The sequence below is a fragment of the Myotis myotis genome, unplaced genomic scaffold, assembly GCF_014108235.1.
Source record: "Myotis myotis isolate mMyoMyo1 unplaced genomic scaffold, mMyoMyo1.p scaffold_m19_p_10, whole genome shotgun sequence".
NCBI classification, from domain to species: Eukaryota; Metazoa; Chordata; class Mammalia; order Chiroptera; family Vespertilionidae; genus Myotis; species Myotis myotis.
This window is the reverse complement of record NW_023416314.1, coordinates 67,743,784-67,759,860: the sequence shown is the minus strand read 5'-3', so window position 1 is coordinate 67,759,860 and position 16,077 is coordinate 67,743,784. Positions and strand designations below refer to the sequence as shown.

Here is a 16,077-nt window from a genome sequence, read left to right as displayed (position 1 = left end):
ACACTCCACCCCAATGACTGTGGAAATTGAAACATGTTCACACAAAAATTTGAACACTTATAGAGCATTATTTATAACTGGAGGCCTTGTGCGCAAAATTCATGCATGGGTAGGGTCCCTAGGCCTGGCCGGTGATCAGGGCCAATCTATGGGGCGACTGGCGGGGCAATTGGGGGGCTCCCACTGGCACCTGCCTTGGCTGGCCTGGGGCCTGCAGGCTGAGGGCAGCTCCTGCGTTGAGCGTCTGCCCCCTGGTGGTCAGTGTGCATCATAGTGACCGGTCATTCTGCCATTCGGTCAATTTGCATATTAGGCTTTTATCATATAGGATATTTAAGAAGTGGAAACAGCACACTACCCATTAACTGATTAATGGCTAAGAGAAATATAGAGTATCAAACACTGAAATATTATCCAGCCTGTGATAGTTCATTTTATGTCAACTTGACTGGCCACAGGTACCCAATTAAACATTATTTCTGGGCATGTCAGTGAGGGTATCTCCAGATGAGATTAGCATTTGAATCAGTGGACTCAGTAGAGTGAATTATCTTCCCCAAGGTTCCTGGGCATCATCCAACCCATTGAAGGCCTGAATAGAACAAAAGGTGAGGGAAGGAGAAACCCCCCCTTTTTATTCTGCCTCAGGACTTGAGCTGAGACATCTCCTGCCACCGACTTGGGTTGACACCATCAGCTCCTCTGATTCTCAGCACTTCAGACTCAGACTGGGTTACACTGCCAGCTCTTATGTTTCCAGGTTGCAGATCATGGGACTTCTCAGCCTCCATAATCACATGAGCCAATGTATCATAATGTCTCCTCTCATATAGATACGTAGGTAGATCTAGATATCTATAATTTCTGGGGGTTTTTTCTAGAGAACTCTAATACACAACCATTTAAAAGAAATTAAATGCCGCCCAGCTGGTGTTGCTCAGTGGTTCAGCACCAGCCCACGAACTACGAGGTCACAGTTCGGTTTGATTCAATTCCCGGTCACAGCATATGCCCTGTTTGCAGCCCAATCCCCAGTGGGGGACGTGCAGGAGGCGACCAATCAATAATTCTCTCTCATCATTGGTGTTTCTATCTCTCCCTCTCCCTTCCTCTCTCTGAAGTCAATAAAAACATTTTTTTAAAAATAAATGCTGACACATGCTACAAAATGAATGAATTTTTAAAAAATCATGTTCAGGGGGAAAAAAGTCAATCACAAAATAGCACATATTGTATGAATCCATTTATATGAAATATCCAGAATAGGCAAACATATACAGTCAGATGGTAGATTACTGTTTGCCTAGGACTGAGGGTTTGGGGAAATGAGAAGAGAGTGTTAAGGGATATGAGGGGTTACTGCGAGGGTGATTGATGAAAATGTTCTAAAATGATTGTGGTAATGGTGCACAGCTCTGAATATACTGAAAACCACTGAATTGCATACTTTAAGTGGGTAAATGATATGTATGTGATTTATATCACGAAAAAACTTTTAAAAAGCTATTCGAGCTTACAAGTGAGTTAAGCAAGGTTGCAGAATATAAAATCAATACACAAAAATCAATTGTATTCCATATACAGAAAAAAAAAAACAGATAGATATTAAGGTTTCCTAAGCACCATTTACAATTGCAGCAGACAACCTGAAAAAAAAATTAGGGATGAACCTAACAAAATATATGTGAGGTTCGTATGCTAAAAACTACAAAACATTGATGAGACAAAGACCTATGTAAATGCAGAGATAGGTGACATTCATGGTTCAAAAGACTTAAAACGTTAAGATGACAATTCCTTCCAAATTGATCTACATATTGAATACAATTTCAGTAAAACCCTGGCAAGTTTTTTGGCAAGCTGATTGTCAGATTTACATGGAAAAGCAAAGGACATGAGCTAATCACAATGGAGGACTCACCATGCCTGATTTTTGAGAGTTAATATAATATCGATGAAAGGAGAGATACACAGATCAATAGGACAGAATAGAGTTCAGGAATATGTGGTCAATTGGTTTTCAAGAAAGGTGCCAAGGTAATTCAAAGGAGAAAGAATATTATTTTCAACAAATGCTGCCGGAACTTTTCAACATACCTATTTAAAAAAAAAAAAAAAAAAAAAGGAACGGTGACTCATACCTATTGCCATACACAAAATTAACTCAAAATGGGCTATAGATCTAAATAGAAAACTGTAAACCCTAAAACTTCTAGATGAGAACATGGGGGAAAAAATATGTGATTTGAGTTAGGCAATGATTTTTTAAATAGGATCCAAAATCATAAATAATAAAATAAAAATAGTAAATTAGACTATAAAAATGTAAAACATCTGCATTTCCTATAGATGCTGTTAAGAGAATATGAACACAAGCTAAAGACTGGAAGAAAATATTTGTTATGTAAATTTTTTTTCTTATTATTTTATTGCTGTTAAATCCTTACCTGAGGACATTTTTTTCATTGATTTTTTTTTTTTTTTTTTTTTTTTTTAGAGAGAGAGTAGAAGGGAAGGGGAAAGACCGAGAGAGAGAAACATCAATGTGAGAGAGACACATCGATTGGTTGCCTCCTGCACGCACCAAGGATCGACCCTGCCCTTGACCTGAATCCTACCCATAAAGGATTTTATCTAGATATATAAAGAACTCTCACAGCTCCGTAACAAAGAGCAAACATGGGAGCAACTCTTCACCAAAGGAGAAATATGAATAGCACTTAGGCACATAAAAAGATGACATCATTAGCCATTACAGGAATGCAAAATTAAAACCACAATAACAGATCACTACACGTTTATTAGAGTGAATAAACATTTTTAAAGTGACCGTACCAAGTATTTGAAGGACGCAGAACAGCGGGAACTCTCAGGCATCTCTGATGGGTACAAGCAAGTTAGGAAGCAAATTGCCAGTCTCTTAAAAAGTCAAACATGCCCTGGCCGGTTTGCTCAGTGGATAGAGCGTCGGCCTGTGGACCAAAGGGTCCTGAGTTGATTCCGGTCAAGGGCACACGCCTGGGTTGCAGGCTCAGTCCCCAGTTGTCAATCCACGGACTAGGGTACCCCAAAATGACATTTTTCTGTATGTAATGTACCCCTTACTAAACCTAAATTTAGAGAAGTGTGGCGTGTGTGCAGGAATTCTACTGCCTCTGACCCTCAGCAGTTACATCGCCCCCCAGTTAGGGCTGCACACTTGCCGTATTAAGAAGTCTCGTTTTCAACTGGGGTTGGTGCAAAAGCAAGATATCTATAAAAGAGGGGATCCTCTTTACTTCTGACCACCTCTCCTTTTCCTTCATACTGTTATATTCTTTATCATGGGTCAGTTTATCATGGGTTGGGTTGTGTCGTACTTGACATCAGAATTTTTCTTCCTGGTAAAATTTTGAGGTGGCAAAACAGACATTTTGCTTTTAATTGGTCCCACAAGATAAGAATAATTCCCAAACAGACATTTTCGTGAAAGATTAATGGTTTAAATGGAATTAAATAATTACAAGTTTAATACATTTCTTAAAAGTTATTTGGTTTAATGTACTCTTCCACCAAACAATTCTATACAGATTTGAATTATAAAAGATAATTGAAGCTCCATTATTCTGCCTAGTACTCTTATTTAAATTTGCTTAAACATTTACTGGTTCCAACAAAATAAAATGTCCTTCCTAAAGTTATCTGGCTAACATTCTTAACATCCATATGAGCTGTCAGTCTATTTTCCTACTTATTTAAAGATGTGAAACTTATAAATTACTTTTGTACATAAAATTAACAGCTTTTCATTATCACTAATTATTGTACCATTTTAGCCTGGAATAATAATATGTATTCATCAAGTGATTGAAATAATTTTTTTGAAATAATTTTAATATTTAAAGCACAAAAGGAGATTTTTCAGTTCAAATAACTTCTACAATGCTTACCCGTGTTTAAAAATGTTCAAAAATGTAAAATAAAAATGTTCAGATATTAATAATAAATTCAAATTGCCTGCCTTATTTGTAGTCCTGATTGGTTAAATATGATGTCCCTCTCCTAATCACAAGATTTTGTACAATTTCGGGGATGTCAGGAATGACACCAAAATAGGCATTCAGCTATTTGACCTTCCAAAGGCTGAAGCATAGGTTAAATAGAAGAGTTAGGCTATGGAGAAGGCTGAAACCAAACCTCGGCGAATGACGACATATGATGGTCCTCATCTAGACTGGGTCACCTCTTACAGGAGTCAGCCGTGCAGTTGCTTCTCCAGCATGCCACGGCCCACAGCCCAGCTCTTCATTTAGTCAGTCAACAAACCTTCATTAAACACCTACTATGTGCCAAGCTCTGGGCCTAGGTACCTGGACACAGCGGTGAATAAGAGAGAGTCTGGTTGGGGAGAGAGAGAAGTAACCAAGTTACATTGCAGTGTGCAGGATAGATTTCGTTGTATTAATGGGCCCAATTATTGACTCTGCCTGTCTTTACACCCTTTGCCCTGTAGCTCTGTAGTCCCCCCCAACCCTGACTCTGGACTAGGCTAGAGACTTGCTTTGACCAATAGAATAAATAAAGCAGGGGCCTTGTTATTTTTGCTCTTTCAGACTCCGGCCCTGATTCCATAAGAACAGCCCAGGTTGGACTATTGAACGGTAAGAGACCCTATGGAGGAGAGCTTAGTTACCCCGCTGAACCCATCCTAGCCGACTATATGTGAGACCGCAGAGCACGTGAGAAAGCCCAGCCAAGACCCGTGAAACTGCCTAATTGCGCCACATACCTGTAATCTAAATTTTGAAGAGTTTTTACACAGCGATAGCTAACTGATACAGTGAGTGCAATGATGAAGCATGTGCCCAGTGACCAGAAGAGATGTGGGAATCATTGAAAGGGCAGAGCAGAAAAAATTAAACTAAATTAAATAAAGAATATGAATATGGGACACACTACACTAATATATTATCACCATTCTCTGTTATGTTCCAAAGAGGTTAAGTGATTTGCCATGGCCACAAAAATTGAAAAGTGTGGACCCAGGACTTGAACATAGCTGACTCTAGAGGGTAAGGTTTTCATTGCTATGCTATCCTACAAGGGACAGAAAAAAGCATAAAGTTAGCAAAACGATTTCTTATTATGGATTTTGTGGCTCCAGAATTGTAATTAACTCAGTTTATTTTTGTATTCAGTTATTCATTCATATAATCTATATGTTAAACTTGGGGTCTTTATGTTCATTTCAGACCATTCAAAGCCCACTAATGGCAAAAAGGCCATCAACATGCCAGCGTAAGGTGTCCCATGAACCATCTGAACTGAAAAGTGAACCCAGTAGAGGGGAAGGAGCACAGGGGAGGGTCAAACATAAAGAGCATTCAGAAGATGTTTGTAAAATTAAACCAATTTCAAGTTCCCAGGCATTCACACCAGCCCATCTCACACCACCATGTCCTCTCTGCCAGGTTTACAGCAAAGACCCAAAGAAAGAAGCCAACCTTGACCCACATCCACCAGATGGCAGCCCTTCTGCAAACACACCAGTATTTACACATCCTGCTACCCTGCCCTGTTCGCTTCTCCCACCCTGCTCTTTGGAATCCCAGCGCTTGGGGAGGCGTGCAGCTGTAGTGGCTGGACTCACGCTCTGGAACTGGCTAATTGCTCCCCTGACCCTTCTTCTTGGACAGAGAGAAATACCCACAGTAGCATGTAGGGTTCTCTGATTCAAGCAAAAAATACAGACTCCAGGCAACTTGTACAGAAGAAGGTGATTGGAAGAGTCCAGGGCTGCTCAGAGAACTGGGGGGAAAGCTGAAGAACAGGCTGGGGAAATAGCAAGCAAGGCAGCTCCCAGGGGTCTCAGAGGCAGGAAATGGTGAGTGGGCTTTTGGGCATCGCCGCCCGCAGGAATCAGCTGTAACAAACGTAGGTGTTATTGTTGTTTCTGCTCCAGATTCCATTTCAGAGAGAGAAAAAGTAAGGGGCTCAAGCTGGCAGCACATTCATCAGATAAATTAATTCCTGTTATTATGAAAAGGAGAGGGTCCCGTCTAGACAAGCGGGGCTTCTCAGAGACAAGTTTCCCTGTTTGTCATTCAATTATTTGTCAGGTGAAAAACCAGACCTGAGAGAGAAAAGACTGGGGCACGTATTGCTCTTAATGAAACCCACCACCTTCACAGTTCGGCCCAGGAGCAAGACCCTCCAAGTAAGGTCAGATGACCAGCTCAGTCCACTGAGGTCTCTCCTTCCCCAAAGGTGATAAGGTGGCCAGAAGGCATCCTCCACCGGCCCATAACTAGGAAGCAGGAAGTCCCTGGAGTGTGGGTATCACAGAGTGAGGGCCAGAGGGCTAGGGAAAGCGCACAGGGCCTAGGGCAGAGCTCACACTGGGGAGCTTGCACCTGCCCAGGGACTGCTGGATGGAACTTATTTCCCATACCCCTTCCCAGTTTCCTATCGCCCACCAGGGCTGTGTTAAGCTCAGGTGAGCGTTTATGTAGTTCGCATGTGAAACTTTAAATGTACTTCATAGGTTTTACCCTTTACCTTGGAAAAGTAAGAAAAGTCTTCCAATGACCCGCAGGTACCTATGCCCAGGTTCAACAATTATCAACACTTTGCCTATCTTGTTTCATTGGCCATTTTCTTTTCTCTTTGGTGACTATTCTGAGTAATTTAAAGCAAACCTCGATACCTCACCAGTAAATTAAATGGTACCGATGGGGAAAATGAGACATTTTTAGGGGGCTAGCAATCTGAATCTGTGCCATTAACCTAATGCACTGCCCCTTTAATTGTCTGCTCCTGCAAGACCTGTTTACTCCCGTTTTAGAGGGACCGTAAACCATCCCCAGGAGGAATTATCAGTACTGGCACCAGGCGAGGCCTTTAATTGTGGTCTCAAGGCCTCAGCACAGTGGTTCTCAACCTTCTGGCCCTTTAAATACAGTTCCTCATGTTGTGACCCAACCATAAAATTATTTTCGTTGCTACTTCATAACTGTAATGTTGCTACTGTTATGAATCGTAATGTAAATGTCTGATATGCAGGATGGTCTTTAGGCGACCCCTGTGAAAGGGTCCTTCGACCGCCAAAGGGGTCGCGACCCACAGGTTGAGAACCGCTGCCTCAGCACATGGGCTCTTTAAGAACTTGTAAAGAGGACCAGAAAACCCTTATTTGGGAGACAAAGGGCTGGAAAGATAGAAAAGGGGAGGGCTTCCTCCATGTTTTTGCTCAGAATTTGAACGCTTTCTCTGGGCCTGAGGGCATAATAAACAGTGTAACTCCATTTCCCTGGGAGTTGCTTGGTTTTTCTCTGGTCTTCTGTAACATCAATTAAATGGTGTTTGAAATATACTCCCTACTTTCAGCCGTACTAGCTAGAATTTTGAGTAAGGAGTTTGAGACCCACTGGTATAGTCCAACCCAACGGTGTATAATAATGAGACTCAGAAGTGAGCCGCCCAAGGTTGGTGCTTGAGCGGGAACCAGGGAGACGTCAGTCCAGGCGCCCGCGTGGAGAGTGACGGTCCTGGGCTGGTGACTCGACTTCCCACGGTCCTGGGACGGGGCGGAGGACCCTCCCCGCGCTGCAGCGAGAGAAGCCGAGCCGAGCCGTTACTCGCACTCCTGGAAGCCCAGGCCGGTGAGCAAGGGGCGGAGGATGCAGCCGGATCCTGGGACCTGCCAGCTGCGGTAACCGGAGCGGGGATTCCGGGCCACTGGCTGGGGCGAGATACCGGGGCTGGGATGGCCTTGGAAAGAGCGGGGTACTTGCTCCCACTGGATTGACCCGGGGCCCCACCGCCACCCCAGGGCCCCAAGTGGGAAGCGGGCCGTGAGGCCGGGGCACCGCCCGCGCCCGGGGCTGGGAACAGGAAGTTGTCTTTGGCGGGCACGGCCCTGGGTGCGCTGGCGGGCGAGGTGCTGCAGGTGCGGCGCAGGGGGCGCGGACCGACAGTGAGTGCGGAGAGCGAGGTGAGTGCGGGTCGCTTTAGGGGCCCGGGAACGCCAGCCCTGGGGCCGGAGCTTGCAAGCTGGGCCCGGCCAGCATGGGGAGGAGGATTTTGCAAGGGGGAAGGAGCCAGGGAAGAGGGCGAAGCCTTGGGGCTCGGATCCGACCACCCGCGGGTCTGGAATGGGGGAGACCGAGCGACAGATTGAGGTCCTATAGGGCGTCGTGGCAACCGGGGTCTGGGAGCGCTGCAGAGAATCTCGGGTTTGGGAGAGGCCTGGGGACGGGGAACGTGGGTGGAAGGAGGGGACTGCAAAGAGGATTGGCCAGAGTGAGCTGAGACTAAGTAAAGGACGCAGGGCCAGCGGGGGCGGGGGTGTCTCTGGACGTGGAGGGAAGCGAGGGGTGCCGAGGCTGGGGAGGAGGGAGCGCCGTCTGCCTGGGGATCTGGGGCGATGGGCCGAGTCGGGGTGTTAGCCTTAGGAGGCGACGGAGCCAGCGGGGTTTGCAGGAAGGAGGCGAGGCTCAAACACCCAGAAGAACCTTCCGAGGCTGCCGAGAGCTGGGTGGCGGCCGGGGCCCCGACGCGAGCCAGACTCGGACTCTCTGGGGCTGCGGCTTTAAGAGTGCCACGCGGGTGCGGGCTCTTTAAGGAAGAGGCGGAAGTGAGTCCTGGGCCCGCCTCGCCGGGGGCGCGGCCTCTGACTGGGGCGAGCTCCGGGGCTGAGCCGGAACCGGCGCCGGGAAAACCGCGGGCTGCGGGGCCCTGCCCGGCCTCCTCCCGCGGCCCTCGGACCCCGCCCCGAGCCTCTCCGACCCCCCGACGCCCTCCCTCCATTCAGCTCCCCCAGGCCTCGCTCCTCCCTGCCAACCCCTCTCTCCCTCGGCAGCCCGCGCCGCCCTGCCCGCACCTCTCCCCATGCCGTCCGCCACTCCAGCCGCCGGGCCCGCATTCCTCCGCCTCCCACTCTCCCTGCCGCTCCGCTCCCCTCCCCTCCTCCCCGGGGGCCCTTCGCCCCTGCTGTGTCCTCTGCCTGCTCACCACCCCTTCCCCGCGCCTGGTCCCATGCGGCCCCTGGGGTGGGAGCAGGTGGGGAGGCTCACCCCAAAGCCCAGCCTCCCCCTCCCAGAGGGCGGCGGGAGGCCTGCGGGCCCCGCCCCGTGTGGCCGGTGAGCGCCGCGGCCTGAAGAAAGTGGAAGTGCGCTCCCCGCCCGCTGCTCCTCCCGGAGACCAGTTCTGGCCATGCCGTGACCCCGCTCCCTGCCGCCATGAACAGGGCCCCTCTGAAGCGCTCCCGGATCCTGCACATGGCGCTGATGGGCACGCCCGACGCCGCCGGCGGGGCAGAGGCCAGCCCGGGGAAGCCCTTCCTGCTCCGGGCCCTGCAGATCGCACTGGTCGTCTCTCTCTACTGGGTCACCTCCATCTCCATGGTGTTTCTCAACAAGTACCTGCTGGACAGCCCCTCCCTGCAGCTGAACACCCCCATCTTCGTCACCTTCTACCAGTGCCTGGTGACCACCCTGCTGTGCAAGGGCCTCAGCGCCCTGGCCGCCTGCTGCCCGGGGGCCGTGGAGTTCCCCAGCCTGCGCCTGGATCTCAGGGTGGCCCGCAGCGTCCTGCCCCTGTCCGTGGTCTTCATCTGCATGATCACCTTCAACAACCTCTGCCTGAAGTACGTGGGTGTGGCCTTCTACAACGTGGGCCGCTCCCTCACCACCGTCTTCAACGTGCTGCTCTCCTACCTGCTGCTCAAGCAGACCACCTCCTTCTACGCCTTGCTCGCCTGCGGCATCATCATCGGTGAGTGGCAGGCCCGGGCCGTGGGACACAGAGGCGGTATGGGGGCCCAGACCCGAAGGAACAACCCTGCCAAGCATCTGTCGACTTTATCCGTCCCAGCTCCCTTGATGGTAATGTGAGGATGAGCTTGGGAGAACCAATAACTTGCTTGAGGCCACCCAGCAAGTTGGGGGCCCAGGTAGGGCGCCTCATGCAGGTGAAATTATCATCTGTTGTATTTCACAGGGGAAAACCCAGGCACAGAGAGGTGAAGTAACTTGCCCAGGATCGCACAGCTAGTAGGTGGCAGAGCTGGGATCTGATCTCGAGTAACCAGGCTCCATACACTTGACCTCTAAACTCTGTTGCTACTCAAGAGCTCAGGTGTCCTGACTCCCCATCTCATTTCTATGAGACAATTCCTCTTTTAATAAATATACTGTCGTCCTGACCTTGCAGACGCATAGTAACGCCTGAGACAGTGGTAAGAGATATGCTTTTAGAGGTGTTAACTGTCTTCCCAGACTTGACCTTCAAAAAAATCACAATTATTGCCCTAGCTGGTTTGGCTCAGTGGATAGAGTGTCAGCCTGTGGACTAAAGGGTCCCAGATTCAGTTCCAGCCAAGGGCAGATGCCGGGGTTGCAGGCTCGATCCCCAGTAGGAGGCATGCAGGAGGCAGCCAATCAATGGTTCTCTCTCATTGTTGATGTTTCTATCTCTCTCTCCCTCTCCCTTCCTCTCTGAAATCAATAAAAATGTATTTTTTTAAATCACAATTATTGATGGGACATTGTGCTAATCATTTCACGTATTATAGCATCTCCTTTGTTCCCCAGAGGTCTCTGGGCACCATGAGCATCTCCATCCAAACAAGGAAACTGAGGCTCAGAGAGGTTAAGTTATTTGTCCAGGGGCACACGGTGAGGAAGTAGCCAGGCTGGGGTGCAAACAGATTGGTCAGACTGCCAGTCCTGTGCTTCTAACCACTCTGTCCTCATCCCCTCGACGTTAAAGCTGCACTACCCAATACAGTAATCACTGGACATGTGTCTATTTCAGTCTAAGTTAGAGCAGGTGCTCAAATAACATCATTTCCTTATAACAATGATAAGATGCATAGGAACTTAACACTTATTTATATCAATTAGCCTATATATTAATTTATATTGTTTTAGTAGCATAACCTGTGGATGGCATTAAGTGAAGACTTACTGTAATTCAAATTAAATTTTGAAAATTCAGTTCCTCAGTTACAGATGTTCAACCTGATTCTCTAGCCACATTTAAAGAGCTCGGTAGCCACATGTGGCCAGTGGCGACTGTATTGGACAGCACAGGCTATAGAACACGTATTGTTTTATTGCAGCCCCCACTGTTCCTGGGCCTCTGTCATCCAGGAATGTGATCCTTCCTTAAACCTGTTCTGGTTTTTCCTGGTGCTGGAACGTGTGTCTTGGTTGACCTACATATTCTTCACTGGTGTCTCAGAGTCCAAGGCCAAAGTAGACTGGTTGCCGGGAGAGCCTCATCCCATGCCACCTGTCCTAGAAAATGTTCCCCCTTGAGCAAGGAGGGATCTCGCCCCAAGATCAGGGAGGGAGGAAGGGGAGAAGGGTGGAGGTCAGAGTGGGAGGAGCTGCTAAGATCCCTGTCATCTCTTTCTCAGCTGCTGTCCCTTCCCCTCCCAGGGGAGGCCTCACTTTCTCCCACACGTCCCCAAATGTCTGAGGGATCCCCACTTCAGTCCTGCAGACCTTGTGTGTGCTGGTGGGTGGGGGATGCTCTTGGTGGGAGAATTTGCATGCGGGAAGGCGATGTCAGTAGGGAAACTGGGCCCAAATCCAAAAAGTAATTCAAGTGGCTGATGGTGAGATTGCTTCTGAGAAGGTGCATTCACCGGCCAGCACGGAGGCCAGTGCGCTCTGCTGGCCGAGGACCTGTTCCCTCCCTTCCTTCCTTCCTCCTTGTGGGGGTGGGTCAAAGGCATCTACTCCAGGCCGCCTCCTCCTCCTCCTTTCCCCTCTCCCCCAGGTCACACTGCCTTTCAAAGCTCCTTCTAGCTGAGAATCCCTCTGGGTCTGGGACCTTGGGGTGGCAGTCCCTTCTGGACTCAACAGGTAACCAGCAGGAGGGCTGGGGGTGCTCTGTAAGCCCACCTGCTCCATCCCCAGAGCAGGTCAGGGGCAACCTGTTTGCAAAGGCTGGAATGAGAATGCTGGGAATGAGTGCCTACAGTGCAGCCCGTGTCTCGTCTCCTTTAATCCTCCGAGCACCTCCAGAACAACCTCTGTCAGTCATTCGACACGTATTCATGAGATCAGGCACATGCTAAGGACTGTGCCAAGCGCTGGGGATACATATTTGGAAAAGGTAGACTCAGCTTCTACACTCCTGGAGGTCACAGTGATGATGCATGGCAGTACAGGAGCTAGGACTGGGTGGTAAGAGCGGTGATGGGGACATAGAAGGTGCCGTGGGAATGCTGGCTGGGCGGGGAGGGAGAGGTGTTTGGGAAGGGGTCATCTAAGCAGGCCTTCTGGAGGAAGTCCTAGATCAGTGATGGCGAACCTTTTGAGCTCCACGTGTCAGCATTTTGAAAAACCCTAACGTAGCTCTGGTGCCATGTCATATATAGAAATTTTTTGATATTTGCAACCATATTAAAAAAAGACTTATATTTTTGATATTTATTTTATATATTTAAATGCCATTTAACAAAGAAAAATCAGCCAAAACAATGAGTTCGCGTGTCACCTCTGACCCGCGTGTCATAGGTTCGCCATCACTGGTCTAGATGGGGTAAGGAAGGAGTGAGGAGAAACTTCCAGGCAGAAGGAAGAGCATGTGCCCTTCTTCATGGCTGGGCCCAGGCAAGGCTCCCCAGACGTGAGGCTCCCCAAGTGCAGTGCGTCTGGAATAGTTTCTGAGGCGGTGGGGAGGCTCGGAGGAGCTTTAAGCCAGGACAGGACCTGAGCAGATCTGTATGTGAGGAAGGTCCTCGTCATTCTGGTTGCAAGGTGAAGAGTAGATTGGTTGGAGAGAAGGGTCAAGACAGTGACCAGCCCGGCCAGCGTGGCTCAGTGGTTGAGGGTTGACCTATGAACCAGGAGGTCACCATTCAATTCCGGGTCAGGGCACATGCCCGGGTTGCAGGCTTGATCCCTAGTAGGGGGCGTGCAGAAAGCAGCCAATCAATGATTCTCTGTCATCATTGATGTTTCTATCTCTCTCCCTCTCCCTTCCTCTCTGAAATCAATTTAAAAAAAATAAAAAAGACAGTGACCCAGATCTCTGCAGCTGAAGGAAATTGGCTCAGAGCAGTTAAGTAAACTTTCCCCAGGCCACCCAGCCTTGAGGTGGCAGAGCCCAAATCTCTGACACCACAACTTTTCCTCCCGCCCCATGTTGCCAGATGCTGTAGCCGGGTATACAACACGTAAGACTCAGCCCTGCCTGCTGGGAAGGTGGGGTCTGGCTCAATGTACTGTCCCTGTGGGCAGGTGCCCAGCAGCCCCTGGCAGGCCAGGGGTCCTGAAGGGAAGCGCAGGCAGGAAGAGGTCTGGGGACTGGGAGTATCGGAAAAGACCCATAGGCTTCCATTTTACACACCAGGAAGCCCAGCCTCTGAGACCTTAAATCACTTGCCCAAGGTCATTGTAACCACTAATACTCATCCTTCATAACTCAATTCAAGTTTCCAGAGGCCCCAGGCCAACATAGTCACCCAGTTACGGGTTCTCACAGCACCCTGTCCTGTTTTATGGGCCTCATTACAATTGTTAAGAGATGAATCGTTTTAGCGCCTGTCTCCTTGGCTGGAACCATGTCCCGTGAGGAAGGCTCCTGTCCTGGGCCACTTCCCAGCCCTTGTATTGTGCTTTGCATGTAGTGGAGACTTTGACATATTTGTTGCAAAGGGGGTTGGGAAGGCTGGGATGGTGAGGCAGCCTTACAGTTTGTGAACTTTAGGGGCAAAATTCTCTGTCCTTCTTCCTCCTGTCCTCACCCCCTCCCCTTCTCCTGTCCCCACTGCAGGTGGCTTCTGGCTTGGTGTGGACCAGGAGGGGGCAGAGGGTACCCTGTCTTGGACGGGCACCCTCTTTGGCGTGCTGGCCAGCCTCTGTGTCTCGCTCAACGCCATCTACACCAAGAAGGTGCTCCCGGCGGTGGACGGCAGCATCTGGCGCCTGACCTTCTATAACAACGTCAACGCCTGCGTCCTCTTCCTGCCCCTGCTCCTGCTGCTGGGGGAGCTTCAGGCCCTCCTCCGCTTTGCCCAGCTGGGCAGTGCCCACTTCTGGGGCATGATGACGCTGGGAGGCCTGTTTGGCTTTGCCATTGGCTACGTGACAGGACTGCAGATCAAGTTCACCAGTCCCCTGACCCACAATGTGTCGGGCACGGCCAAGGCCTGTGCCCAGACGGTGCTGGCCGTCCTCTACTACGAGGAGACCAAGAGCTTCCTCTGGTGGACGAGCAACATGATGGTGCTGGGGGGCTCCTCCGCCTACACCTGGGTCAGGGGCTGGGAGATGAAGAAGGTGCAGGAGGAGCCCAGCCCCAAGGACAGCGAGAAGAGTGGCGTGGGGGTGTGAGCTCCTGCGGGGACCTCGGGATGGCCCGCCGAGGAGAACGCCCCACCCCGGGAGAAAGCCCACGAATGCAGTGGAGGCCTCTCGTACCCAGAGAGAGAGACCTGGGGGGGTGTTTGCAGACTGATCAGAATCTGGTGGTGGAATTGGAACCAGTGTTTTCAAGTAATGTCGGAAAGTTGCCAATCCTATCTCGACCTCCTTTCCTATTTGGGGGTAGGACCCCCATGAGAAGAGCACATTGGCCCTTGGGGAGTAGGAAAGTGGGGCACCCCTTCCTGCCCCTTCCTAGGGCCTTCTACCTCCACATGACCTTTGGGGTTAAGGACAGGCCACAAGCTTTAAGGAACATATGGCGAAGCCATCGAGTCTTCACTTGTGCTCAAGGAGACAGGGGTGTGACGCCACCACAGGTCAACTAAGGGGTTTGGGAAACCTCACATCTCCAGGTCCCAGGGCAGGCAGCACAGCTTTAGCCCCACAAACCAGCTTCCTCTGGAGCGAAGTGGCGGCTGGGCTGAGGGAGGAAAGGGACCAGTGTTCCCTCTTCTCTGCAGAGAGGCCACCAGGCCCCATGGAAGGGGCGAAGGATCAGTTGTACCTATGCCTGGTCCTGGCACTCCCAGGGGCCACTGGGAAGTGGCCTGGGAATGGGGCACATGGAAAAGCGCCCTTTCCCCACCATCTGCACCCCATGTTCCCACCTCTTGAACATGGGGAACCACATATCTCTTACAGGTTAAACCGGGTCATTAGCACCCTCCCTAGCCTCTGACTCCCGTTTTACTGCCTCGCTCTGTCTCCCAGCACCTGGTGGCCGCCTGGCTCAGGAAGTGGAGCCAGGAGCCACTTCAGCTTCTCCCAACTCTGCCTCCCCCAGAGCTTCTCCCCAGGGGGCTGATGGAGCAGTGTCCCAGCTCAGCGCCTTCCACCCCAGCTGTGCTGGGCCCCCCAGGTCCCTGCAGGAAGGCTTGTAACCTGCTTCTGAGCCTCTTCCCTGAGGGTGGGGCCGGGAGAACCTGATTGTCCTCACCACACCCCCTGGCCTCTGGCTTGCTTTCACCCCTGGCCATTTTGTTCCACCCAACTCCCCTAGAGAGTGGGTTTTCTCAACACCCCCGTTTCCAGTCCCCCCACAATCCCAAATGGTTTCTAATGAAGTTGGTGGGGCCTGATGCCCTGAATTGTGTGTGACTTAATTAAAATTGGAGTAAGCCATCCTGTGTATATGTGGGGGGAGTGGGAGGAGCTGAGTGCAGGAAGGGGCTGGCTGGGCCTAGATAAATTTGTGGACAGGGCCCTGAGGGGAAGCAGTGGGTCTGTAAAGGGCAGGAAGGTTCGACCCCGCCCTCACCAAGTCCAGGTACCAGCAGGGCGGCGCTTCTAAGAAAAGCCTGTTCTCTCTTTCAGATCAGAGCCCCTTCCTGGGACATGGGTGACCAACCTCGGGTTTCATATTAGCAATAGCTGTCATTTACTGGCACTGTGCTGCGTGCTCCACATCCGTCATTCATCTTCACAACCCCTCCCCCCCACACACACGCACCCTGTGAGCTGGGCGCACTCACTGATCCCCACTGTCTACGTGAGGGTACTGTTAGGTTAGGTGGCTCAGGAGGCGGCGCAAGAAATAGAGAGTCCAGTGAATCAGAAAAGAAAGGAAAGGAAAAGGTTTATTTCTGCGTCCCCGGGAGACCCACGTACCCCAAGGACAGGGCACATGGATTCACGCCAACAGGGAGGGGGGCGC

General features: G+C 50.3%; 1 protein-coding gene across 4 annotated transcripts; it reads left to right on the top strand.

The window, feature by feature from the left end:
- The first annotated feature begins 7,665 nt into the window (after positions 1-7,665).
- On the top strand, positions 7,666-15,545 carry SLC35C1 (solute carrier family 35 member C1). Of its 4 annotated transcripts, none has more exons than XM_036326101.1 (3): positions 7,666-7,690; positions 9,227-9,753; positions 13,771-15,545. In XM_036326101.1, the coding sequence occupies exons 2-3, from the start codon at positions 9,258-9,260 to the stop codon at positions 14,328-14,330; spliced, it is 1,056 nt and encodes a 351-aa protein (XP_036181994.1). In that variant the 5' UTR covers positions 7,666-7,690; positions 9,227-9,257; the 3' UTR covers positions 14,331-15,545. The 4 variants fall into 4 exon arrangements, with proteins under 4 accessions (XP_036181994.1, XP_036181997.1, XP_036181998.1 ...); XM_036326104.1 differs by lacking the exon at positions 7,666-7,690 and adding an exon at positions 7,827-7,972; XM_036326105.1 differs by lacking the exon at positions 7,666-7,690 and adding an exon at positions 7,979-8,614.
- Positions 15,546-16,077: the final 532 nt, after the last annotated feature.